This window comes from Leopardus geoffroyi, chromosome D1 (assembly GCF_018350155.1).
Source record: "Leopardus geoffroyi isolate Oge1 chromosome D1, O.geoffroyi_Oge1_pat1.0, whole genome shotgun sequence".
Classification (NCBI taxonomy): domain Eukaryota; kingdom Metazoa; phylum Chordata; class Mammalia; order Carnivora; family Felidae; genus Leopardus; species Leopardus geoffroyi.
The window spans coordinates 48736188-48762952 of record NC_059329.1 but is presented as its reverse complement, the minus strand read 5'-3'; the positions used below and the strand labels follow the sequence as shown (position 1 = coordinate 48762952).

Genomic DNA, 26765 nt, shown 5'->3' with positions numbered 1-26765 from the left:
AAAAACTGAATACAGGTCTAAAGAGTTCAGAGACTGAATCAAACAACACTGACTTACAGATAAAAGAGGACTTCACAGTGGAATTGACATCTGCAGGCCCTCAAAATGAGTAGGAATCCTATTGGTAGAATGGGAGAAAAGGGAATTCCAGGGAGAGAAACCCACACGAGCAAAGGCACAGAAACTGTTCAGGACCAAGTGTGGGGAGCAGAAAGCAGTCCTGTGTAGCAGTGGGAGGGCTATAAAAGATGATGCTGGTGGGTGATGGTTGGGTTAGTGGGGAGGGAACATGGAGGTTGGCTGGGACTATACTGTGAAGGGCATGGAGTTGGTGCAGTGGCACCTTGGGCTAATATCTTTTTAGAATAATAATTCTGAAAGCAATGGGGAAGATGGCTATAAAGGGATGGGAAAGGGATATACACGTATATATATATGTGGGCCAGGGAGAGGGCAGACATTACGTTTCCTTTTTTGAAGTAGTGATGGGAGTAACTTCACTAACTGAATATAGACAATTGAAGTTTTATACAAGAATTAACTTCCCATATTGCTAAAGTAGGATTATTCTTTAAGTATCAGATAAATGATCCTCTTAGAAAAAGAAATAAAATGACTTCATTATTTTCTTCCTAATATCAATATAATACATGTTAATTTCCAAGTAAACGTGATAGAAAATGGATTTTAAAAAAGGCTGGTATAAATGAATCACAATCATACCACCAGAAAGAAACATTGTTTGTATGTGACTCTTCAAATTTGGCTTTAATTCTACTACCTAGGACTAGACATTGGATAAGATTTGATGATGGATAGAGTAATTTAGATTACAGGGATTAAATTACCCCAACTTTGGTCTTACTCTGCACAGTAAAACTTGCCAAGGAAGACATTTATTGTTACATTATGATAATTATAAATTATTTATAATTATTTAAAAAATGTGCTAAGTCTTATGAAAACCAGATTTGGGAATGGTTTTATATTTTGCAACACATGCTGGTTTGGCACATATTTTCTGCTTTGAAGCCAAAACGAAAAAATGCAAGTAGTGAAACTGAATCATTCCTCCAATTTTCAATCATCTTCAGTAGAAACTGAATACTAAAGAAAGGTAAATTTTATTTATCAGCTCAGCAACTCTTTAAGAAACACTAATAACAAGTATAATGTAGAAAATTGATTTGTCAGTGAACAAAATATAGGTTGTGCGTCTGCACACACGGAGCTCATGATCTTACTTAGTTTAGCAAGATATTTTTTTTCTTCCTGCTCTTCAGAATAGAAATCTCACCCACTTTTAAGAGTCTGGCTCCATTTCCCTATTTCCTCATTTCCATGAAGTACTCTTGTACTGTTTTGGCTTCTTCAGGTTTAGCCCTTCTCTGACATCCCATAATTCTTAGAGATGGTGTCATTATTATACAATTTTGGTTCTGTGTCATCAGAAAATGATTTCTGTTAAATGTATCTAAGTTCTTTCTCCTCAGTAAGATAAAAAACAAACAATTCTTAAAGACGAAGACTTGGGATATGAGTCTGAGGGGCCAAATTTTCTGAATATCTGGTAACATTGAGCAAGGAATCTAGTATACTCCCGACAAAAGCATTTTTATGTTTTGAATTGAAAAACTTATTTACTGGAAGCCTGGTTCTTGAACCTACCAAAAGAGATGTAAATAAAATTTGTCTTAGCATGGACATCTCATAATCCTGGTGCAAATGAAGGGGATCCGGTGAGAATTTCCTAATGGACTCTGATGGAATACTCTTTTTACTTGTTATTTTAAAGGCAAATTGTTCATTATTTCCTAAAAATGTCATAAAATTTAAATGTTCCTAAATGATCTAAACAATAATCCAATCAGTTTTCCATTTCATATAATAGTTAAATTAAGGCTCCGTTACACATTAAATTTAGAAAGAGGGGAAAATGATTGCTTGATGTTACATTACCCCATTTCCAACTGATTTAAAGCTGTGAAAAATTACAATACAGTTAGACTATTAAAATAGGGAAGTCATTCTGTGAATCCTATCTGCACTTTCGCATTTTGAAATAAGATTGTTTTCATTTGCACATTTCTTTAGAAGCACTTTGAAAATTGGTTTATATGATTTATAAGATTTGCTTTGAATAGACATCTTCACAAAGCACAGCATAGTATCCAAATTAAGTACACTGCTTAAAGGAAACAAAAGCTGTAAGGAAGCTTAAGATGAAGATTAAAGTTGATAGAATGATGACATTCTTATCTTTTACTGTAACCTTTAAAGTTAAAAATCACTCTGTTCAAGGTCACTTGAATGGCTGTCTTCACTATCAAAAGCTTCTAATTGTTGTAATTCGTGTTTGAGATGAAATTTTTCAGAAATGGGGAAGCAGCCTGGGTATTTATTGCCATGTGCCCGGTAGTGGTGAAGGGCATAAAGTCTGAGATTGAATGAAACCAGCTACAAAGAAAATGGAAAAGTCCCATGTAAAAGTCCTTACTCTATATGAAGTAGAATTTGTTCATCAAATTATGCTAAACCAGATGTTTTTATTTTCTGTTTTACAACTGATACTTCTGGAGCCATTTATTCCTATTAGAAGACACATTTACTAATTTTTAAGTAGAAAGACTTTCAAAGCTGTACAGGAAGAACATTTTCCCTTGGTGTTGTCATCATGCATCTTTGATAATCACAAATCTCCTCTTCCCCCATTCTCTGTCCATATCTGGGCCAGGGCAATTGGAGAAAACATTTAATATATATTTTTATAACTTAATTGCAAATTCTAATTCTAAAGACAGGCAACATAAATGAAACATTCCAAAATACACATAGCACAATGTTTTCTTTATTCTCACATGAAATATGTAGTTGGCCACCATTATGGTAAATAAAATCTAAGATTTCACAAGCAAGATACAAACCTCAGTCTTCCAAAGAACAATAGACCAACTGACATTAAGAAAGAATCACTTTAAAAGGTCAAAGAAGCTCTTTATACCCACAGGCATAAAGGCTCTTCCTTAATGGCATCTTGTACTTCCATGTTTATCTGTTTAATAGTCTTCTCTGAGAGCTATGTGGGCCAAGGGTAATTAACTACATTTCCTAAAGACAGAAAGCATATTCCTCTTTTTTTCTTGTAAAAAATCTAGCCCACTGTGGTGTGCTTAACTGCATTTCATTAACAAAGGAGCAATCTACATACAAATTTGCTAAAATATCAGCCACACAATAGGTAACATCCCGGTTGTCTCATTGAGCCTCACTCTGATCACAGAAACAGATGTTGAAACAAACCAAAAAGCAGGGTATGGCTAATGCAATTTAGGATATCTCATCAGGTCTCAGTTGGCTAAGCCAATTTATGACATCTCACCATGTTTCAGGGTTTACAGTAGCATATTGCAAACAAGCTATACTATAGCTGAGAGTACACACACACACAAATCTACATCAAGGACAACCAAAAGCCGTGTTAGTGTTAATAAAAGTTAATGCCACAGAGAGAGAATGCTGATCATGGTCTGTTCTCTCTGTCCTCCTTGCTTCTGAAGGGATTCAGGACAACCACTCCCACCCCCTTGCCCCCACTGAATGTGCCACTTTGGTATGTGGATTTTGAGCTGAAGGCAATTGAGACCCTACAGGCTCAAGAGAAACTTTTGTCCTTCCTATAACTACATAGAAGGATCTCACCTGGGGGTCTTTCCCAGAACAATGGTTATTAGCAGAGATAAATTTTATCTGAGTGATCCATCTGTATATGTATAGCCAGGACAAATATCTAATTACCAAATATCAGTTCTTCTTATCGCCCTGTGAAATACAATCCTGTCCTCTAAGGTCCCAGACCCCACCCATTTCATAGTTCAGGATGACATATATATGTCATTTTGCCTGTCTTTGGAATTTCCATGCCTGTGTGGATTCCCCTTACATACGCTATTAAATTTTATTTTCTCCTGTTAATCTGTCTCATGTCAGTTTGATTCTTAGTCCATCTTAATGGTTTTTATACTATCCATTGCCAACCAAAAGTGCCTACAGATAAGAATATAAATAAGTTGAGGATAGTTTTTTTTTTAATTCATATTTCAAAGAGGACTTTCTAACTGATGTTTTCCTTGGAAGATTAAGGGTAATAAAGCCTCATATTCTCTGGACATGTAACACACATTTTTCAGGATAGGTGAGTTTTAAAAAACCTTGTTGGTATAGACTGGTTAATACAGATTACCAGATGTGGGTATACATTCTCACAGAAACGTATCAGAACATTATAAGCTTGGTTTCTCACTGACCTTCAGGTTGGTATTGTGCTATAATCGTCACCGTCTGTCCAGCCCCCTTCAATGCAGCTGCGGCCTGCTCATGGGATGCTCCACGGAGGTCAATGCCATTCACCTGGAAGAGGAAGCCAGAGAATTTGGGTATTTCATAAGGCCTATCATTCTGATAGGTGAAAAATGTTTCTCGAAACTGAGAAGCTAAGATTATGTCACCTACCTCAAAACCCCTAATGTCCTACCAAGACAGTTGAGTGTTACTTAGCAAGTTTCAGGCTCTTATCAACTTTCATTTAGCAAAGATGTGAAATTTCATCTTGTGGCGTTTATAGAATGGTCTGACTCGGCTGAAACTGTCTATGCATGTCTACAAGAATTTTAGTATGTGCATTTAATATGCCTCTGTGAGTTTCCTAGATTTCTGGGGTGGATATGAGCCTTCAAAATTAGAGGAAAAACAGGATAATAAAGAGAGACACATGTAATGCACATAGATGAGTATGTGCTGACAGATTAATATATTCAGATGAAGTTCTGGGTAGATTGTATGAAATGGGGCTGGCTGCCTGCCAAATCCCTCTTTTTGGTCATATGCCTGGTCCTGTCATTCTGAGCTTGGTTAGACAGCCCTGAGCCTTGTTCCAAAATAAACCTGACTGCCCCATTTCTCATGTACAATTCCAGAATGAATTCTGACAAAATGAAATAAAGAATGCCTGGAGTTTATGTTGCTGTTGCTAACTCCCATTTTGGGGCCGACGCCAGAAGAAAAACAGAACATCTGAAAAACAAGCACAAAACTCTGCCGAGAGGGAAAAATCATTCTGAAGTCAAATTTAATGAGAAGTAAAAGCTAAAATCTTTCTCAAATCAATTCAGTCGAAGTCAACATAATATAATTACTGAGTGCTTTCCAACGACAGGGCTCTGTGTCTGCCCCAGGAGAGGGATCATGGGTGGAGAACAAAGGTGAACAAGGCAAGTCTCCAAGAAGCTTTTCTGCTTGAACTGAACACATAGAAAGTCCAGTTTTCTAACATACACAGAGCTATTCTTATGCAGTTGATGCCAGAATTCTGCTTCCTTTTATTTACAGAGAAGTTGGTTACCAACCATAAAAAATAGAAAAAATAAATTAAAAAAAAAAAAACCTGACCAGCTTATCTGCATGTAAAACATAACATCTTATTTGGCCTCTCATAAATCCTCTTTGACAATGACACTGGGTGGTGGATAGGGAGTTGCCACTGTTTCCCCATGGGGTCTGGAATATTTGCAATCTTTTTTTTTATTAGGTTTATTTATTTATTTTTGAAAGAGACAGACAGAGCATGCAAGTGGGGGAGGGGCAGAGAGAAAGGGAAAGAGAGAGAATCCCAAGCAAGCTCTGCACTGTCTATGCGGAGCCTGATGCCGGGCTCAAACTCACAAACTGTGAGATCATGAACTGAGCCAAAACTGAGAGTCAGATGCTTAATGGAATGAGCCACCCAGGTGCCCCATGGGATATCTGTAATCTTTAATTCCCCATCCCAGCCCTCTCATAATAACTTTGTGGAAGCCTCCTTAACCACTTTTATAATTTTCCGTGCCTCTTCCCTGGCTTTCTATTCTGGTGAAATCCTTACCGAAAGCATTGATTACATGGTAACCTAGAGAAGTCCATTGATCTGGGTTTGGCCTGACTGCCACACACCAGCTGAGTGACTATTTTTTCAACTCCTGAGCCTCAATATTCTCCTACCTTGGAGGGAAAGGACTGAGAGGCTCTTTGAGTGTAAAGCTCCTTTGAACTATAGAATTTCCAGATTTACTTGTTAGTAGATGACAGTCATTTCAGAGATTGTCTAGGCATGGATGAGTCAGACTATGACTCAGACAGCGGAAAGGACAGGAAAAGTAATTAGATGTAGGCTCCTGCCTACAGGAAGCTGAATGCATAAACTTCCTGGGCCAAATAATCTCTTGTCAAACAATTAGGGCTAACTTCTTATTAAAACATAATATAGGATCATGGTAAATGAATTCTAATGTTTCAGAAAGGTATCTAAGGAAAAGTAAAAAATTCCCCTTAACATCTGCAGTTCCAGAGGTAACCAATGTTAGCAGTTTCTTGGGTATACTTTTTAGAAGTCTACTATATGTATATGCACACACATGCCTTATTTCTCTTTCTTTATACGTGTAATATGTCTTCACATTTTTAGTTAAGTGAGTAGGATCATATCATAGATATAAACTATAAACTGTTTCTGTTTTGCTTTTAACAACGTATCTTGGACATCTTCCATATCAGCTCCTGCTATTTTACCTTTTCAACAGGAGCCCAGCAATACACAATATGGATAGACCAGCATTTTTTTCAACAGGATCCCTATTGTTGTTGAGACTGTGTCTAGCTTTCTGCTACTGCAAACACTTATGAAGGTGTTTCTGAAGGACGCATTCCCTGGAAATACACTTTCTGAGTATATTCCATAGATTGTATATATATTATTTGTTTCTTTTAATTTGTTCTTAATTTTTCACATGATTATTTATTCACTAAATAAACAGAAACTGATGAAGAAAGCAAAAAAGGGGAGGGGAGAATCTCTTTGCCCAAATAATATATTGATATAAAAAATAATGTATGTATATAATGCACATACATGAAAAAGCAATACAAAAAGCATAGAAATAAAGTGGCCCCATCTTTTATTCTAAAGATATCCATTTTGATGGCTTCTTATATATACTACCAATTATTTTTCTTGCTAATATAAACAGGTTTATAAAGTTATAATTTTAAAATTTTATACAAATAAGGTATTTTACACATAGTTTTATACCTTTATTTTTTCTACTTACTAATATATTTTAAAGAACTTTCTTCATTCACATATTCCTATACTTGTCTCATCCCTTTTTATAGTTATAAAGTGTTCTATTATTCATTATAAACTTATTTTACCAGTACGGGGTCGATAGACCCTTAGGTTGTTTCAGTATTTTGCTGTTATAAACAATGCTGCAATAAATATTATGTAACAAAAAGTTCTTGGATAAAGGGTATGAGTGCTAAATTGTAATAGCTATTGCCAAGTTGTGTCCAAAAATTTATACTCCCACAAATAAGATATGATTGACTTTCTTCATAGTCTTGTAAAAATTGCACATATCATAACATCTGGCCTTTGTCATTCTAATATGTAGACAATTGCATTTTTAAGTTTTGCCTGTCTACAATTATGAAGTTAAGCATCTTTTTATATGTTTGCTGGCTATTTAAATTTGTTTTGGTATAAAATGACCATTTGCTTATTTCACCTATTTTTTATTTGTGTAGTTTGTTCTTTTAAAAATCTATCTGCTTCTTAAGAATATTAGTGCTTCATCTCAGATAAATATTGCAAATATTCTTTTCAGTTTGGTATTTCTATTTTGTATCATTGCATTATAACTGTTAACTTTTCTCTGGTATGCTATTTCTTGCCATACAGAAGTTTAAAATGTTTTATATAGTCACATTTATCACTATGCTTTCCTTTTTAGCTTTTGAGTTTCGTATTATATCTACCCCTCTTCAATATATTTAACAAATTACTCAAATATTTTCTCCTAGTACAATGAGTTTAATTTTTAGCCACCTAGTCTTTGATCTACTGGAATACATTTTGATGTCTGATGTGAGAAACACCCTTTCTTGGACCTTTCCCGTATAGCATCGAATTCTTACATCTTTTAATATTCTAATTGTCCTCTGGATTTTTCTAAGTGCACTAAAGGGAGCATGGAAAAGTGGGAAGGAAGAGAATATATGGAATCACAGAGAACTGGGTTTGAATTCTGAGTTGACCAGTCATACCTAAGTAACTTGGGAAAGTAACTTACTTCTTCAAATCTCAGCTTTCTTACCTATGGAATGGGTATAATATCTACCTCTCTATCAGGGCTGTTGCATAACATAAATGAGACAATATCTGTAAAGCCCTTAACAGAGACCCTGGTACAAACAAGCATTCAGCAATTAGTATTTATTATTGCTGTCAGTATTTCTTCAGAGCTATGATTATAAGTCATGAAATAAAATCTAATGGAAATTAATTAATACAACATATATGGTTACTTTTTTTTCTATGAACACAGAATTTCAGTATTGGAAATGCCTTAAAAACTTGCTCATCCAGTACTTACATATTAGCACATTAAAGATCATTCCGGGGGCACCTGGGTGACTCAGTCGGTTAAATGTCCAACACTTGATTTAGGCTTAGGTCATGATTTCACGATTCATGAGCTCAGGCTCCACATTGGGTTCTGCATTGACAATGTGGAGCCTGCTTGGGATTCTCTCTCTCCTTCTCTCTCTGCCCCTACCTCACTCTTTCTCTCTCTCTCAAGTAAATAAACTTAAAAAAAAAATCATTCCCAACAGAGTTAAGATGGAAGAGCAGCATGGAGAAGATGAGCTTGTCTTGACCCTGAAATGCATCTAGACCAGCACCAAACCCTTTTGAACACCTAGGACACTGATCTGAGGATTAACACAACAATCTACATAACTTGAGCCACAGAACTTGGCAGAGATGTGGTATGGAGAGGTAAACTGGGGGAGAGAAAAGCTGTAAAGGGTAGAGAACTGATTTCATGGAGAGAGGACAGAGAAAAAGAAAGGGGGAGAGTGTGGTGTATAAGGATCATGTAAGAAAAGCACTCACCCTGAAAGTAGCTGGAGAGAAAGAAAGAGAAAGAATGAAAATACTAGCAGGGCACTAAACAAGAAATCTGTTTCCTAAAACCATTGACAGGGGGAAAAGAGAGGGTTTCAATACCACTAGGATTCTATAAAGAGCAGAGCACAGAGTCTGAAATTCTAGACCTCCGTGCCTGGCAGTGTTCTGGTGAGGAAGTAGGATGAACCCCCCGGAGAAGGAAGCAGGGTCTGAAGGATCCATGCGCCACATGGGGGGAAGCAGTTCCCCTACTCAGAATGCATTTGGTAGAGGTCATAAGGCCTCCCCACAGGCCAAGGTCCCAGTGGACCCCAGAGAACAGCCATGTTTGCTGGTATAGGGACAAAGGCGCCAGAGTGCAGTGAAACCTGGCGCCAACTGTGTTGTGGATTGCCATAATCTCTGAAGCTCTGCCACTGCCTGATCACATGAACATTTTTTGAGGGAAGCCAGCACCGGCCCATTGCTCTGCAAGACCCTACGCGAGAGAGTCAGTGTGGGGTCCAAGCTGCAGGGGTCTCTGAAGTGTGAGGTTTTGAAACACAACCCCATCTGAGATAAAACTCTAGAGGGAGGTGCTGCCTGGCAGGCGCACAGCTTGGAGATACGGTAGAGGCGGGGAGTGGATAGAGGCCTGAGAGAAAGGAGATGTACTTGATTGTGAGTCGGTGACAGTGCAGTTCCTGTGCCAGAGACTAGGGAGCTGAGTGAAGCCATTTCCACCTCTCTGGTGTACATGACACACTGATCCACCCCAGTAAGCTAAGCAGTGCCACCTAGTGGAGAACGGAGCAGATACACCAAGCCCAGCCCAGTCGCATCCTCCAAGCACATTCCCTAGAAGGACAGCTCAAGTCACTCCACCCGCTCAAGTCACTCCACCCGCCTAATGTACAGACTATACAGGGCTTCACAGTTTCAGTTCTAGGGGAAACTGGATGTAACTTAATTCAGGTTTCATTCTGTGTGCTGGCTCATTTATTTGTTCATTTTCTTTGCTTCTGTTTTTGCTTAAATTGTTTGTTTATTTATTTATTTTTTTCTTCCTCATTCTTGGATACAGAAATAGAAAAAAATGTATTTTTTCTTTAAATTTTTTTTATTTTTTTAAATTTTATATTCTTTCATTTACTTTCTTTTATTTCATTTGATTCTATTTTATTATATAAATAATTTTTTAATTATAATTTTTTCTTGCCTTTTTTTCCTTTCCTTTCTCTTTTTTCTCTATTCTTTTTTTTCTCTATTCTTCTGACAACCAGACCAAAACACACCTAGGATCTAGCTTTCTTTATCTGATTTTATGTGTTGTTTTCAATTTTTTGATTTTATTTTTTTTATTTTGCCAATTATTCCTCCAAAATGAAAAAATGAAGGAATTCACCCCAAAAGAAAGAACAGGAAGAAATGACAGCCAGGGGCTTACTCAACACAGACATAACCAAGATGTCTGAACTAGAATTTAGGGACACTATAATAAGAATACTAGCTGAGGTTGAAAAAACCATAGAATCCCTTTATGTGGAGATAAAAGAAATAAAATCTAGTCAGGACTAAATTAAAAACGCTATAACTTAGATGCAATCTCAGTCACAATGGCAAGGATGGACACAGCAGAGCAGCAAATTAGTGATTTAGAAGATAAAATTATGGTGAATAATGAAGCAGTAAAAAGAGGGAAACAAAGGTAAAAAATCACAATGTAAGACTTAGAGAACTCAGTGACTCATTAAAAAGGAATAACATCCAAACCGTAGGAGTCCCAGAAGATGCAGAGACAGGAAAGGGGGCAGAAGGTTTATGTGACCAAATTATAGTAGAAAATTTTCCCACTCTGGGGAAGGACACAGACATCAAAATCCAAGAATCACAGAGATTCAACAAAATCCACCATCACCAAGGCATATCATAGTCAACTTCACAAAATACACAGACAAGGAAATAATGATGAAAGCAGCAATGAAAAAAAAAGTCCTTAACCTATAAGGGAAGACAGATCAGGTTCACAGCAGACCTATCCACAGAAACTTGGCAAGCCAGAAAAGAGTGGTAGGACATATTCAATGTGCTGAACTGGAAAATATGCAGCGAAGAAATATTTATCCAGCAAGGTTGTCATTCATAATAGAAGGAGAAATAAAAAAGAGTTTCCCAGACAAACAAAAACTAAAGGAGTTTGTGATCACTAAACCAGCCCTGCAAGAAATTTTAAGGGGGACCCTTTGAGTGGAAAAAAGACAAAACAAAACAAAAAAGACCAAAAGCAACAAAGACTAGAAAGGACCAGTGAACATCACCAGAAACACCAAATCAACAGGCAACACAATGGTGCAAAAATCATATTTTTCAGTACTCATTATAAATATCAATGGACTAAATGTTCCAATCAAAAGACATGAGGTATTAGAATAAATAAGAAAAAAAGACCTATCTATATGCTGCTTACAAGAGACTCATTTTAGACCTAAAGACACCTGAAGATTAAAAGTAAGGGGATGGAGAATCATCTATCATGCTAATGGTAGTCAAAAGACAGCTGGAGTAGCCATCCTTATATCAGACAAACTAGATTTTAAAAAAAAAATTTTTTAATGTTTATTTTTGAGACAGAGAGAGACAGAGCATGAACGGGGGAGAGTCAGAGAGAGAGAGGGAGACACAGAATCTGAAACAGGCTCCAGGCTCTGAGCTGTCAGCACAGAGCCCGACGCGGGGCTTTAACTCACGAACCTCGAGATCATGACCTGAGCCGAAGTCAGACGCCTAACCGACTGAGCCACCCAGGCGCCCCTGGACAAACCAGATTTTTAAACAAAGACTGTAGGGACACCTGGGTGGTTCAGTCAGTTGAGTGTCTGACTTTGGCTCAGGTCATGATCTCACAGCTTGCAGGTTCGAGCCCCACGTCGGGCTCTGTGCTGACAGCTCAGAGCCTGAAGCTTGCTTTGGATTCTGTGTCTCCCTCTCTCTCAAAAAATAAATAAACATTAAATAAATAAATAAATAAATAATAAATAAGTAAAGACTGTAACAAGAGATGAAGAAGGGCATTATATCATAATTAAGGGGTCTATCCACAAGAATATCTAACAATTGTAAATATTTATGCCCCCAATGTGAAAGAACCCAAATCTATAAATCAATAAATCACAAACATAAAGAAACTCACTGATAATAATACCATAATAGTAGGGGACTTCAACACCCCACTTACAACAATGGAAAGATCATCTAAACAGAAAATGAACAAGGAACCAATAGCTTTGAATGACACACTGGACAGGATGGGCTTAACAGATATATTCAGAACATTTCATCCTAAAGCAGCAGAATACATATTCTTCTCGAGTGCACATGGAACATTCTCCAGAATAGATCACATACTGGGACACAAATCAGCCCTCAACAAGTACAAAAAGAGAATATACCTTGCATATTTTCGGACCACATGGCTATGAAACTCAAAATCAACCACAAGATAAAATTTGGAAAGGCCATGAATACTTGGTGATTAAAGAACATCCTACTAAAGAATGAATGGGTTAACCAATAAATTAAAGAGGAAATTAAAAAGTACATGGAAGCTAATGAAAATGAAAGCACATCAGCCCCAAACCTATGGAATGCAGCAAAGGTAGTCATAAGAGGGAACTATATAGCAATCCAGGCCTTCCTAACGAAGGAAAATAGGTATCAAATATACAACCTAACATTATACCTAAATGAACTGGAAAAATAACAGTAAATAAATCCCCAAACCAGCAAAAGAAGGGAAATAATAGGATTAGAGAAGAAATCAATGATATTGAAATAAAAAAAAAAACAACACAAAAAACAGTAGAACAGATCAATGAAAACAGGAGCAGAATCTTTGAAAGAATTAACAAAATTGATAAAGCCCTAGCCAGACTGATCAAAAAGAAAAAGGAAAGGACCCAGATAAATAAAATCATGAATGAAAGAGGAAAGATCATAATCAACACCACAGAAATACAAACAATATTAAAAGAATATTATGAGCAATTATATGCCAACAAATTGGGCAATCTGGAAGAAATGGACACATTCTTAGAAACATATATACTACCAAAACAGGAAGAAATAGAAATTTTGAACAGACCCATAACCAGTAAAGAAATTGAACCAGTAATAAAATATCTCCCAACAAACAAGAGTCCAGGGCTGGATGGCTTACCAGGGGAATTCTACCAAATATTTAAAGAAGAGTTAACACCTATTCTTTTGAAGCTGTTCCAAAAATACAAATGGAGGGAAAACTTCCAAACTCATTCTACAAGGCCAGCACTACCTTGATTCCTAAACCAGACAAAGACCCCACTAAAAAGGAGAAATACAGACCAATTTCTTTGATGAACATGTATGGAAAAGTTCTCAACAAAATACTAGCAAACTGGATCCAACAATACATTAAAATAATTATTCACCACAATCAAGTGGGATTTATTTCTGGGATGCAGGGCTGGTTCAGTATACACAAATCAATCAGTGTGATACATCACATTAATAAAAGAAAGGATAAGAACCACATGATCCTCTAAATAGATGCAAAAAAGCATTTAACAAAACACAGCATTTTTTCTTGGTAAAAACTCTTAAGAAAGTAGTGATAGAAGGAACATACCTCAAGATCATAAAGGCCATAAATGAAAAACTCACAGCTAATATCATCCTCAATGGGGAAAAACTGAGAGTTTTCCCCCTAAGGCAAGAAACATGACAAAGATGTCCACTCTCACTACTGTTATTCAACATTGCCTAGCCTCAGCATTCAGACAACACAAAGAAATAAAAGGCATCAAAATCCATCCAAAAAGCAGGAGGACATCATACTTTCACCCTTCACAGATGACATGATACTCTATGTGGAAAACCCAAAGATTCCAACAACAACAAAAAAAACCCCGCTAGAACTGATACATGAATTCAACAAAGTTGCATGATATAGAATCAATATATAGAAATTGGTTGCATTTCTATACGCTAATAATGAAGCTGCAGAAAGAGAAACCAAGGAATCAATTCCATTTACAATTGCACCAAAGACCATAAAATACCTAGGAATAAACCTAACCAAAGATGTGAAAAATGTATACGCTGAAAACTATAGAAAGCTTACGAAAGAAACTGAAGAAGACACACACACACACACACACACACACACACACACACACACACAAAAAAAAAAAAAACGGAAAAAGATTCCATGCTCCTGGATAGGAAGAACAAATATTGTTAAAATTTCAATACTACTCTAAGCAATCTACATATTCAATGCAATCCCTATCAAAATAACACCAGCATTCTTCACAGAGTTAGAACAAACAATCCTAAAATTTGTATGGAACCAGAAAAGACCTCGAATAGCAAAAGCAATCCTGAAAAAGGAAACCAAAGCTGGAGACATCACAGTCCCAGACTTCAAGATGTATTACAAAGTTGTAATCATCAAGACAGTATGGTACTGGGAAAAAAAAAAGACACATAGATCAATGGAACAGATTAGAGAACTCAGAAATGGACCCACATTAGATGGCCAACTAATCTTTAACAAAGCAGGAAACAATATCCAATGGAATAAAGACAGTCTCTTCAGCAAGTGGTGCTGGGAAAACTGGACAGCTACATGCAGAAGAATGAACCTGGACCACTTTCTTACACTATACACAAAAATAAATTCAAAATGGATGAAAGACCTAAACATAAGACAGGAAGCCATCAAAATCCTCAAGGAGAAACAGGAAAAAACCTCTTTGACCTTGGCCACAGAAACTTCTTACTCAACACATCTCTGGAGGGAAGGGGAAAAAAAGCAAAAATGAACTACTGAGACCTGATAAAAATAAAAAGCTTCTTTCTGCACAGCAAAGGAAACAACCAGCAAAACTAAAGGGCAACCGATGGAATGGGGTATTAAATCTAAATCATTTTCCTGGTACTTTCTACCTCTTGGTTCTGTCTCTTCCTTCTGAGGGCTCACAGAGTATTTTTTTTCTTTCTTATTACTTCCTCTTTTATATGGTCCTCTTTCTAACACTTGAATACAGTTTTCTCTTTTGTAGGTTAAATGACCTCATCCCCTTCTTCATCTCTCCAGATCATTCTTAGCAAAAGACAAATTGACTCTGTTTACATACCTCTAGTGACAGGGAACTCTTTCCTTCCCTAGTCTGTCCATTCCATGGGATGGACATGGGATACTAGTGCAGTATCTACAGCTAAACACAGTGCTGACATAAATTCAGTTTTTCAAAGCTATCCATTTTAGTGATTTACTCTTCTAATTTAAGGGAAGGAGTAAATGAGAGTGACATATAGCCATTATCAAGCAACTCACCATTCAATAGAGGACAATAACAGGGAAACACATAAGCACTGGATGGTAAACACTATGAGAGGAAAAGGTCAGAAAGTTCTAGGACATGAAGTGGGGCGCCCTGCTGAAGGTATAAGGAGGTATGTGAAAGTTTTCTGGAGGAAGTGAGATCAGAAACAAGATCTGAATGAGTTCTCCAGGTGAAGATGGGTGGGAATGCCCGGGGAAGGCGATGCAGGGAATATGGGGAGAGGGGTGGCAAGAATATTCTGGGCAGAGAGGGAGGAACGTATGAAGGTCTTGAAGTGAGATAGGGGCTGATACATCTGAAGAAAAAGAAGTAGTTGTTACCAAATGTCAGAGAGGGGAGAAGGGAGAGTGGGAAAGAGGTGAGACATGACCGGGAAGAAATGAAGGTGATGGTGATAATGATGATGTTAGCAGTGGTGGTGATAGCTGACGTGCACATAGCACTAACTCCGTGGCAGGCAAAGTTCTAAGCATTTCCTATTATCAATTCCCCTCATCCTCATATTAGCTCCATGAAGTAAAAACAAACAATAATGCCCATTTTACAGAGGAGATTGAGGCATAGCCATTAAAGAGATTCCCGAAGGGTCCACTGGTAATAAATGGCAAAACCAAGACTTAACCCCAGGCAATCTAAATCTCTCCTTGCTTTGCTTGTGTCTTTTGATTGTTCTTATCCTAGCCGTTGTTAATAAGGCTCGATACTGAGCAAAATTCCTAATCATTTTTAATTATGACATATTAATGCTTTTCAAAGATCTGGCTGTGCAGGGCATGATAAGCCATATTAGTGAATCTGGAGTTTATTTTGATGCAGTGGAGAACCATTTCTCAGCTTAGAATTGAGAAATATGTCACCATTATTCCCGTACCCCTACGAATGCTTACAGCTAAAGAAAGAGCAGGAAGAATGTGCTGCCAGCCCTGCTGGCATTTGCCTGCCGTGAAAACTGCCATGGGGAGAACATTGATATAGAGTTGGAAGGCCGGGATTCAAACCTTCATCCTGCCACTTCTTAAGTCCAAGACCTTGGGTAAGTTACTTTCCAGCTTTGAGCTTCAGTTTCCTCAAATGCAACAAAGACATTAATACTTATTTTGCTGGCTAGTTGTCAAGATGATTAGAGATAATGCAAATAAACTACTTAACATAACACTTCACATACTGAGTAGGTAATCAATGGTTGCTATTTCTGTTATAAGGTCTCTATTATCTATGAAACCGGATTTTAAAATGACTTTTATTGTCAATAAGCCAATCAAAGAATAGATTAATATAAGACTGTCTTGGAACAAGAGTAGCTAAAAACTACAAATATAACTGTATTATTAACTGTGAAAAAAATACAAAGAGGTGACCCAGTGGGAAAGGGGGAGATAATCGGCACCAGATTCCAATTAAAATTAGTCAGTACAGAACACAGGGGACTGTTTCAAGCACATTATTTCATAGTTGGGGTTCTAGTTGGTATGTGGCAGGGGCAGCAGGGAAGAAACTGGGGCAGAATCCAAACTATTTCTACTTTATTCAGAGAGACTAGGGATAATAAGATGAGCGGGTGTATTACCAGTGAATTAAATGAATGCAGAAGGCTCCAAAATTTCTCAAGAGGGAAAAAATCTATTTTCATTTTCCTAAAGTGATGTGATGTAGTGAGGTAGAAATTTGGGTTCAGCTGCTAACTCTGCCACTAATTTACTCAGGCCAGCCAATGAGCTGCTGTGGGAAACGAAATGTTCTAGTCCCCACTATCTCTAGGGTCCCCTAATTTGGAAATTGGATGATTTCTATGGCTTAAACATAACATCTCAAAAGCATCTTACAGTTAGTAGTAAATTGTTTTCCCACCTCATATTTCTTACCAAACATATAATAAAACTTTCCAGGTATTAGATCCTTATCACATACTTGTGAGAATAGCAGGGAGCTATGAATATCCCATTCAATTTTGAATTGTGAACAGGCTGGAATGGCTGGCATAAAGCGTGGACAGAGAAAAAAAAATGGTGCCAGCAGAAGTGGACCTTGAATGCCAGGTTAAAAAGTGGTCAGTGAGTGGGGGTGGGGATAGGGGGTTAAAGAGGCATTTAACACAATTTGACTCATGTTTGGGTTGGTGAAATATGGCAACAGTGGAAAGCTGGGGTTGAAGGACTAAATGATTAAAAATAGGACAACGGAAGGGGTGCGTGAGTGTCTCAGTCGGTTAAGCGTCCGGCTTTGGCTCAGGTCATGATCTCACGGTTTGTGAGTTTGGGCCCCGCGTCAGGCTCTGGGCTGACAGCTCAGAGCCTGGAGTCCACTTCAGATTCTGTGTCTCCCTCTGTCTGTCCCTCCACTGCTTGCACTCTGTCTCTGATTGTCTCAAAAATAAATAAACATTAAAAAAAATTTTTTTTAAATAGGACAACTGGGGGCGCCTGGGTGGCTCAGTTGGTTAAGTGTACAACTCTTGATCTCAGCTCAGGTCATGATCTCACAGTTCTTGAGATTGAGCCCCCTGTTGGGCTCTTGCATTGGCTGACAGAACAGAGCCTGTTTGGGATTCTCTCTCTCCCTTTCTCTCTCTCTGCCCTTTCCCTGTTCTCTCTCTCTCTCTCTCTCTCTCTATGTATATGTGTGTGTGTGTGTGTGTGTGTGTGTGTGTGTGTGTGTAGGTCTTGCTCTCTCTCTCAAAAATAAATAAACATTTAAAAGAAATAAATGAAGCTGTTTAAAAAAATAGGATAACCAAATGGGAGAATGTTGCAATAATACAAATGACTGATGATGAAAGCCTGAATTAGAAAATTGGGAAACTGACATGGAATTGAGGGTGGGAAATGAGGCACAGACCTGACAGAGGACACAGAGGCATGTTCTAGGTAATTACTCTCCTCAAAAACTTCTGGGGAATAAATAGAGTTTACATACTATTTACAATAATGTTGAATGTTTGGACATGGGCGCTGAGAAAGGTAATCAGAGGGGTGACAATATTAGTTCCACCAGTGAGCACAGGACTGCAGGGTAGAAAGTGGGTTTGGATAAGTGGATGATGCATTTTGTTTGGGACATGTTGAGTCTTCTGTGTCTCTTGGACAGCTACAACTTTGCTGGTAGTGGGAAAATATCTATCTGAAGCTTAGATGAGTAGTTACTGTTAATCAATAATTTAGTCTTGGGATTCCTGAGGTCAGTACCCTGATCTGACTAGACCCAGATGTACAAGAGGTTTGTTGTACAAAGGTTAGATTAGCTAACAATGGGGCCTGCTACATAGTGAGGACTGGTAATTATTATCTGTTATTGACCCCTCCCCTGACATACATATAAGAGGATGGCCTGGGCTACTATCAAATTATCTCAATAAAAACTCAGCTGAGTAAGGAGAAGTACTAAGGTTATAGGTTCAGAGAGAGGGAGCATGGCAGTCCAGAAAGCACTGTCCTGGGAGTTAGGATTCCTGAGTTTCAGTCCCATCCTGCTGTTACCTTATTTCACTTTGGGAAGGCCCTTTCCCTCTCTGGGGGTCAGTTTCTGCATCTAGAAAGAGAGCCATATACTAAATCACCAAGGTTCCCTCTAGTGCTTAATCAACAAATATATTCCATGCCCAAAATGTATTTTGTTGACAACGTGAGAAAAACAAATAGTTCATTTAGTGCTAAACTTTCCAAACAGCCTCCTGCATGTCTCACAGTGAATAAACTATAAATTGTGTTTGAAGTGGAAATTTCTAATTAAGTTCCTTTCTCTTCCTGGAAGCTGTGGTACTTGGTGCAGAGTGATAACATTTCTGACGGTAGCTGCATGAGAGCTCAAGACCAGAATCCACCTGGAGCAGAGGCAGAATGGAAAACTGATACTGGATATTTATGTGGTTTGGTAAACTTAACATGCCTTTTAAATTTGGCTTGCTGATGCAAAAACAATTGCATATTAACAAAAAATTTTAAATGTTTTGGTTTACCAGGGCATTTACACAAGGCTGATAACTTTGAAATCTTTAACTGAAAATAATCCAAATATTTATCTATTTATATTTATCTATATATATATAACTTTATGATATATATTTATATAGAATTATATATATATTTATGTATTTATATTACATATAACCTTTTATATATTTTATATATATATATATATATATATATATATATATATATATAATTTTCCAAATACAATTTACTATAGGCCAAAACACAGTAAACAACTTAAGATTCATGTGTTTTGAGTAACTAGAATATATTATAAGAATATATAACCAAAATTAGTTGAAACCTTATAACATACAAATACAAGAGAATACTGGTATCTCTAGCTCTGATTCTTCTCTTAACTCTAGACATGTAAATATATGTGCTCACTTGACATTTCCAGCTGGATGCCTAAGATTTTTCAAACTCATCATGCTCAAGATCAAACTTAATTTTCTCCTGAACTTGTGTCTGGGTAATTTTGCCACTTTCAGCAAATGAGTAAAACAATCATCCACCACTCAAACCACTCAACCAAGAACCTACCTGCCAACCTTAATTCTCTTTCCTTCCTGCTTCCCCACATAATCCATCAGGATGTCTGTTCACTCCAGCTCCAAGTCATATTGCAAGTCCACTTTTTTCCAGCAACCCCCGCAGCTCCCTTGGCAAAGACACCACTTCTCCCGGGGATACTGCACTGATGCCCCAATTGAGCTCCCTGCTCTCACGATGGCTTCCCACACCCCCTCTATCCTTTTCTACCCAACAGTCACTGAGATCATTTCAAAATGTGTATCAGATCATGATTCCCTCTTGCCATATATACATATAGTTGTTTTTTTATTTTCATTGACTTCTTGTTGTACTTTGGGTAAAATCCAAACACCTTGCCTTGACCTTGACCCATCCTTCTGACTCTATCTCATTCCTCTCTGACTCCTTCACTGTTTCATAGGTATGAGGACCTTAGATCTGCTTTATCTAAATCCAATTTCCCTCCAGCCTTGGGTCACTTGTACCAGCTGTCTTTCTGACCACAGTGCTCTTCCTTACCAATTCTCACATCTGATCCCCTATTTTTATAAGTCTCAGCTTATTTATTTATTTATTTATTTATTTATTTATTTATTTATTTATTTATTGTTTCATATAATTTACTGTCAAGTTAGCAAACTTACAGTGTATACAGTGTACTCTTGGCTTCAGGAGTAGCTTCCCAATTCATCACTTACGTACAACACCCAGTGCTCATCCCAGCAAGTGCCCTCTTCTATGCCTGTTACCTTCTTTCTCTTCTCCCCTGCCACGCCCCCCTGCCCCCCCCCCCCCCCGCCCCGCCAACCCTCAGTTTGTTCTCTGTATTTAAGAGTCCCTTATGGTTTGTTTCCCTCTCTGTTTATAACTATTTTTTTCCTTCCCTTCCCCCATGGTCTTCTGTTAAGTTTCTCAAATTCCACGTATGAGTGAAAACATATGATATCTGTCTGTCTCTAACTGACTTATTTCATATAAGTCTCAGCTTAACGGCTAATTCCTCAGAAAGCTCTTTGCTGGCTACCCCTTTTAAAGTAGCCTGGTAGGCTTTCTTTAATAGACATTTTCAATTTCTTATGGAACTTAGGTCCACCTGATATTGTGTTATTATCCTACCCACCTCAAGAAAAACTTCCTGTGAACAAGGACTTTGTCTCTTTTACCTCCATACTTCTTTTTTTTTTTAATTTTTAATACATTTATTTATTTTTGAAAGACAGAGGAGACAGAGCACAAGTGGGGGAGGGGCAGAGAGGGAAGGAAACACAGAATTTGAAGCAGGCTCCAGGCTGAGCTGTAAGCACAGAGTCAAAAGTGGGGCTCGAACTCACAATCTGTTAGATCATGACCTGAGCCAAAGTCAGATGCTTAACCGACTGAGCCACCCAGGCACCCCATTTTACCTCCATACTTCTAAGGCCTGCAACACTACACAGATATTTCATAATACTCCTGAATCAATTAATGATTCACATCATTTTACTTAAATCATTAAAAGCTGACAACCTTTTATTGCATATTTATTATGAGCCAGGTACAGATCAGTGCCTTTTTCAGAAGGAATTTGTCCTGTAGGGGGAAAATGAGTGATTAAACGGGACTCACTGAATCAGGATCTTTAAGGGTGGGGCCCAAGAATCTTTACTTTTGAAAAACTCTAAAACTCTGCTCAGTCAGATGTGGGCATCTCTTATGGAGATGCAGCCCTCTGTCCTCCTATGCACTCCTGCTGGTCTTTCATTCCTGTATATACTTGATTTTAATCTCAAATTGTGTTGTGACCTTGAGGCTTTACAAATTCTCTGGCCCTTTGAGGCTATATCACCACTGTAGACTTACATGATAGCAGAATGGTTCTGGAAGCTCCTTTAACATGTACTTTGGGAGAGTACATGTACATGAGAACAGTGACCCATACAATCCGTGATAGACCAATTCTCTTCATTCCGGGGCTCTGCTCCCCATATGACACTTTGGGCATGGGTCTTTGTCAATACGAGTGTCTCTCAAACTACATAAGGCTGTAGGTATCATGGCAGAGGTATCCTTGAAGTCCCCATGTCTCAGTGCCCTTGAAAACAAAGTTGCTAAGGAATCACACAATTGCATATCACCCAAGCACCAAAACTGCTTGGGCAAAAAGGTAGAACTCAGGGGTGTGAGGCTGAAGTCCTACCCTTTGAGATCTGCTTTGCATCTCACCCTCTAAGCCCTCTGTTCTGGGATGGGATATGTGTGCTTCCAGGCTGACAGATTCCCTTAGGTTAGGGTCAGATTTGAAGCTGAGGCCTTCCTTTGATGGATGGTGGTAATAAAAGCAAGCTTCTGAGTTTTCTCGACATGTTCTCCCTTTTGAAATCAGTGGACTGACTGCAAATGCTCATTTTTCTTTAAACTTAGTTTTCTGTGGTTTCTGGGTTTCTGATATTAAACTATCGCTAAATCTAATCTACTGTTAAAATGCTGTCGATAGGGAATTGGTTAGATAAATTATGTAATATCCATACAATGGATTACAACATAGCCATTAAAAGCAATGGCATACATGTTTAATATTCTGATACTGACAAATATCTGTGATATATTGCTAAATTAAGGAAAAACAAGTTATAAAACTATACAGATCTATAGATAACACTGCTTATTAAAAGAAAAGAAAGAAAGAAGGAAAAAAGGATACATAATCTTATCAAGAGTTCCTGTAAGGTTATACAACCAAATGCTAATAAAGGATTTAGAGGGCTGTGATTTTGAGGCTGTGGTGTTTGGGGCTAATGTTGAAGAGGAGAGACATGGTTACACTGCATTTTTATAGCCTTTAGTAGCACCTGAATAATTTTTAAGTGAACATATACTGTCATAAAGATTTTAAAAGTTATATAAATTTTAACTATTGTACTTGAGGTGTGTGTTACTTTGACAGTAAGAAAACAAAAAGGGATGCCAAGGCACATTAAAACACAATGGTGACGGGGTGCCTGGGTGGCTCAGTCGGTTACGCGTCCGACTTCGGCTCAGGTCATGATCTCACAGTCCGTGAGTTCGAGCCCCGCGTCGGGCTCTGTGCTGACAGCTCAGAGCCTGGAGCCTGTTTCAGATTCTGTGTCTCCCTCTCTCTCTGCCCCTCCCCTATTCATGCTCTGTCTCTCTCTGTCTCAAAAATAAATAAACATTAAAAAAAATTTAAAAAAATAAAAAATAAAATAAAAATAAAACACAATGGTGTTTATAGAAAAAGTGAAAAAGTTATAATCAAGTATTTACATGTTACAATAAGTCATTGAACAGATATTTACTGAGTATCTGCTTTGTGGCCATCATACTGTTTTGGGAATGCATGGCTGGTTCTGCCCTCAGTAAATTAGACTCTAATAGTAGTTCTCCACTGGGTATGGAAATGTGGAGGGGGGTATTCTCTATTCTTAAAATGTCACAGTTTGGAGTGAGGCATTAACTGTGCAAGGTCCAGGCATAGCAAATTTCTGCAAACTGTGGTATAGTCACGTGCAGTGAAAAACTGTCCGTCCAAAACTGCGATAGCACCTGCAGTAAGAAAATACTGGATCACACAAATACATTAATTCCAAATGAACCTTATGAGATTATAGTGTCAGTGGAAGAGATTCTTGGTTTCTTTTTCCCAACCCCCCCCCCCAACCGACCTGCATGGATGACCTTATTCGTAAGCATTGAAATCAATTTTAAAGGAAGAAAAAAATACCTGTTATACCTGTCAAAGAACCCATTCCTAAAGCATTTGAAAGGCTTCAATAGGAATAAAGTGCTAATAGAATTATCTTGGTCAAAAACCATTAATGCAAAACTCAAACCCTGGCTACTGCACACAGGACTCATCTGATGTTTGTTTCACTATAGTTCCTCAGGATAATGACATTCTTTTTGTGTTTGGGTTTATGCGTGTGTTGGCATCTGACTGTCCATAATTACATTGTAGCATTTCTCCTACTTATTCCTTACCTAAAAATAAGGTCATCATTTCACTGCCTACAAGCTCCTAGGAAACAGTTTCCTGAGTTCAGGCAAACTGTGTCAAGGACTCTCAAATCCTCTTTCAATTGTTTCACTGTCAGATGATGGGGAGGAGATCTGAACAGACACAAACGCTAAAACTTGAATTGTATTTACCACTATTCTTGAGAAATGATATTCAGTAAATCTGTTACCCCTTCAAAATATCTTTCACTTTTCTTTTTTTTCCTCTACTTTACTACCTTAGCCCTATGTCTCAATCTGAAATATTGCAATAGACCTTCTCCCAACTATTTATTTCAAAAGAAATTTAAACTACAGAAAAAATTGAAGGACTGTACAATAAAAATCCAGACATTTTCATCAAGATTCAACAGTTGCTAATATTTTGGTGCATTGATTCTCTCTCCCTCCATCTCTCTTTCTCTGCCTCTCTCTCTCTCTCTCTCTCTCGCTCTCTCTCTCTCTCTCTCAGAAGACACACACACATAAACACACACACTTATTTTTTTTCTGAACCCTTTGAAATAAATATGTGCTAACTTCACCCTAACATACCAGGAAGGCATCTCCTTAATATAAATAATACTTTCTATATAAAATTACCATTATTAAATCAAAAAAGGTAACAGCAATTCTATACTATCCAATATACTATAACTGTTCACATTTTCTCAGTTGTCCTCAAAGTGTCTTCTACAGATTTTTTTTTTCTTCAATCCAGGATTGAATCAAGGTTTGCTCACTGTATTTGATTCTTGAAATATCTTTAATCATTATTAACCTTAAAAAACTACCTTCTTTTTTTCTTTTTATGACATTGAGTTTCCCCTTCCTTCCTTCTTTCCTTCCTTCGTTCCTTCCTTCCTTCCTTCCCTCCCTCCCTCCCTCCTTCTCTCTTTAAGAGTTCAAGCTAGATACTTAAAGACTGTTCCACATTCTGGTTTTGTCTAATTGTTTCTTCCTGATCAGAATCAGGTCAAACATTTTTAGCAAAATCTAGTGAGTAATATAGTGTACTTCTTACTGGATCACATTAGGAGGACTAAAATGTGAGATTGTTTCACTATTGGTGATGCTAAATTTGGTCACTTGGTTAAGGACCACCAGATCTCTCCATTTTAAAGGCAACTTAGGAATGGCACCTTTGTAAATGGCAAGTCTGTGTGGTGATTCTTTGAGACCATGTGACTATCCTTTTTCCTAAGAAATTTCATCTTCATATGTTTTAGCACCTACTGACTATGCCACTGACTACTGACTAGCACCTACTGACTACTTACCTGAAACAATTAGTTTACTAAGGGTTGGAAATAGGTGATTTTCTACTTCTCTATTTCTTCTAGAATCATTAGCTGGTATTCTTCTGTACAAAAGAACTTTACCTTGATTGTCTCTCAGTATTATTATGAACTCATTTTTTTTTTGATTTACCAAGATATAATCAAGATAACCAAGATATAATATAATTACTGTGCAGATTTCTAATTGACCTGAAAATCTTTCTCTAAACTCTCTCCCTCCCTTACTCCTTCTCTTTTCTCCACTCCTACTACTTTGATAGCCATCCTGTATATCATGGATGGTCTGCTTTTCTCTACACACTGCTTTTCATATTTTACACATGATGCAGATGCTCCTACTCTTCTATGTTCCCCACTGCTTGTAGGTTATCTGAAAATTTCTTATCCTCCTATTTTGGGCTTTGCATAATCTGGCTTTACTGCATACACCTCCCTCTAGTCTCATAAGACCATAAAATTCTCTGATGTGAGGGAACATGAGAGTTCACCTTTCAATCCTCGCATTTCATAGGTAAGGAGACTGAGGCCCAGGAAATGAGGTCACTTGGAGGGCCATTCTGTATTTGTGACAGAGGCCAGATGAGAATGCTACTGTTTGCTCCCTTATGTTATTACACACCTCCTCTCCCAAGCAAACCCTCTACTGCAACCAGAAGCCTCCTGCATATCCCTACCCCAATGCCATTCCTCATGGGCCTCTTCCTCCCTGTCCTTTTTCCTGTTGCCTAGGATTTCCTGAAGTGTTGATCTTCCTTCATGTCCATGTCAAGTTCTTCTTTCCCAGACCTCCTGTTAAAGGTCTGTGCCACTCACCTGGCCAGTGCCCTCCTAACCTGGCAGCATTACATGAATTTTTGTCCCCTTATAGTGCCTTATTATTTTTTAGGGTACAGAATCCAAGATCATTTTATTTTTTATTTTTTTATTTATTTATTTATTTTTTAAATTTTTTTTTTTTTCAACGTTTATTTATTTTTGGGACAGAGAGAGACAGAGCATGAACGGGGGAGGGGCAGAGAGAGAGGGAGACACAGAATCGGAAACAGGCTCCAGGCTCTGAGCCATCAGCCCAGAGCCCGACGCGGGGCTCGAACTCACGGTCGGCGAGATTGTGACCTGGCTGAAGTCGGACGCTTAACCGACTGCGCCACCCAGGCGCCCCAAGATCATTTTAAATAATCAAAATAATACAGAACAGCAAGTAAATTGAGTATCTCTCTTTTTCTACTCTAACCTTCAGGTAACCACTGATAATACATGAATATATAACTTCTATGCATTTCCCCCCAGCTACAATCCTGATGTCTAGAATAGTACCTGATACATATCAGTGAGTGAATATACAGAAGTGCAAAAATACATATATTTACTTTTGTACATAGTTATTGTTTCAAAAAATAGATCTTACAACACAGTGTTCTGTAATTTGCTTTCTTTTTCCACTTAAGTTACCTTTTCATGAACCAGTGTCAGCAACTGGGCTGTAAGCCCTATGAGGGGAGTCCCAGCCATTGTTTTACTCCTCTTGTATTCCCAGGATATGGCCCCAATTCCCTTCCTCATAAATTATTAGTTAGGGTGATTATAATTACATGTGCCT

The 26765-nt window shown here is 37.8% G+C and overlaps 1 protein-coding gene across 29 annotated transcripts in view; it reads right to left on the bottom strand.

Annotated features, from left to right (window-relative positions):
• Positions 1-26765, bottom strand: part of DLG2 (discs large MAGUK scaffold protein 2) — a 2060218-nt gene that overhangs the window by 298461 nt on the left and 1734992 nt on the right. For all 29 annotated transcript variants that reach the window (XM_045483773.1, XM_045483776.1, XM_045483777.1 and 26 more), the window contains one exon: positions 4305-4407. In XM_045483773.1, coding sequence (XP_045339729.1) covers positions 4305-4407 — 103 coding nt within the window. The remainder of the gene's footprint in view (positions 1-4304; positions 4408-26765) is intronic.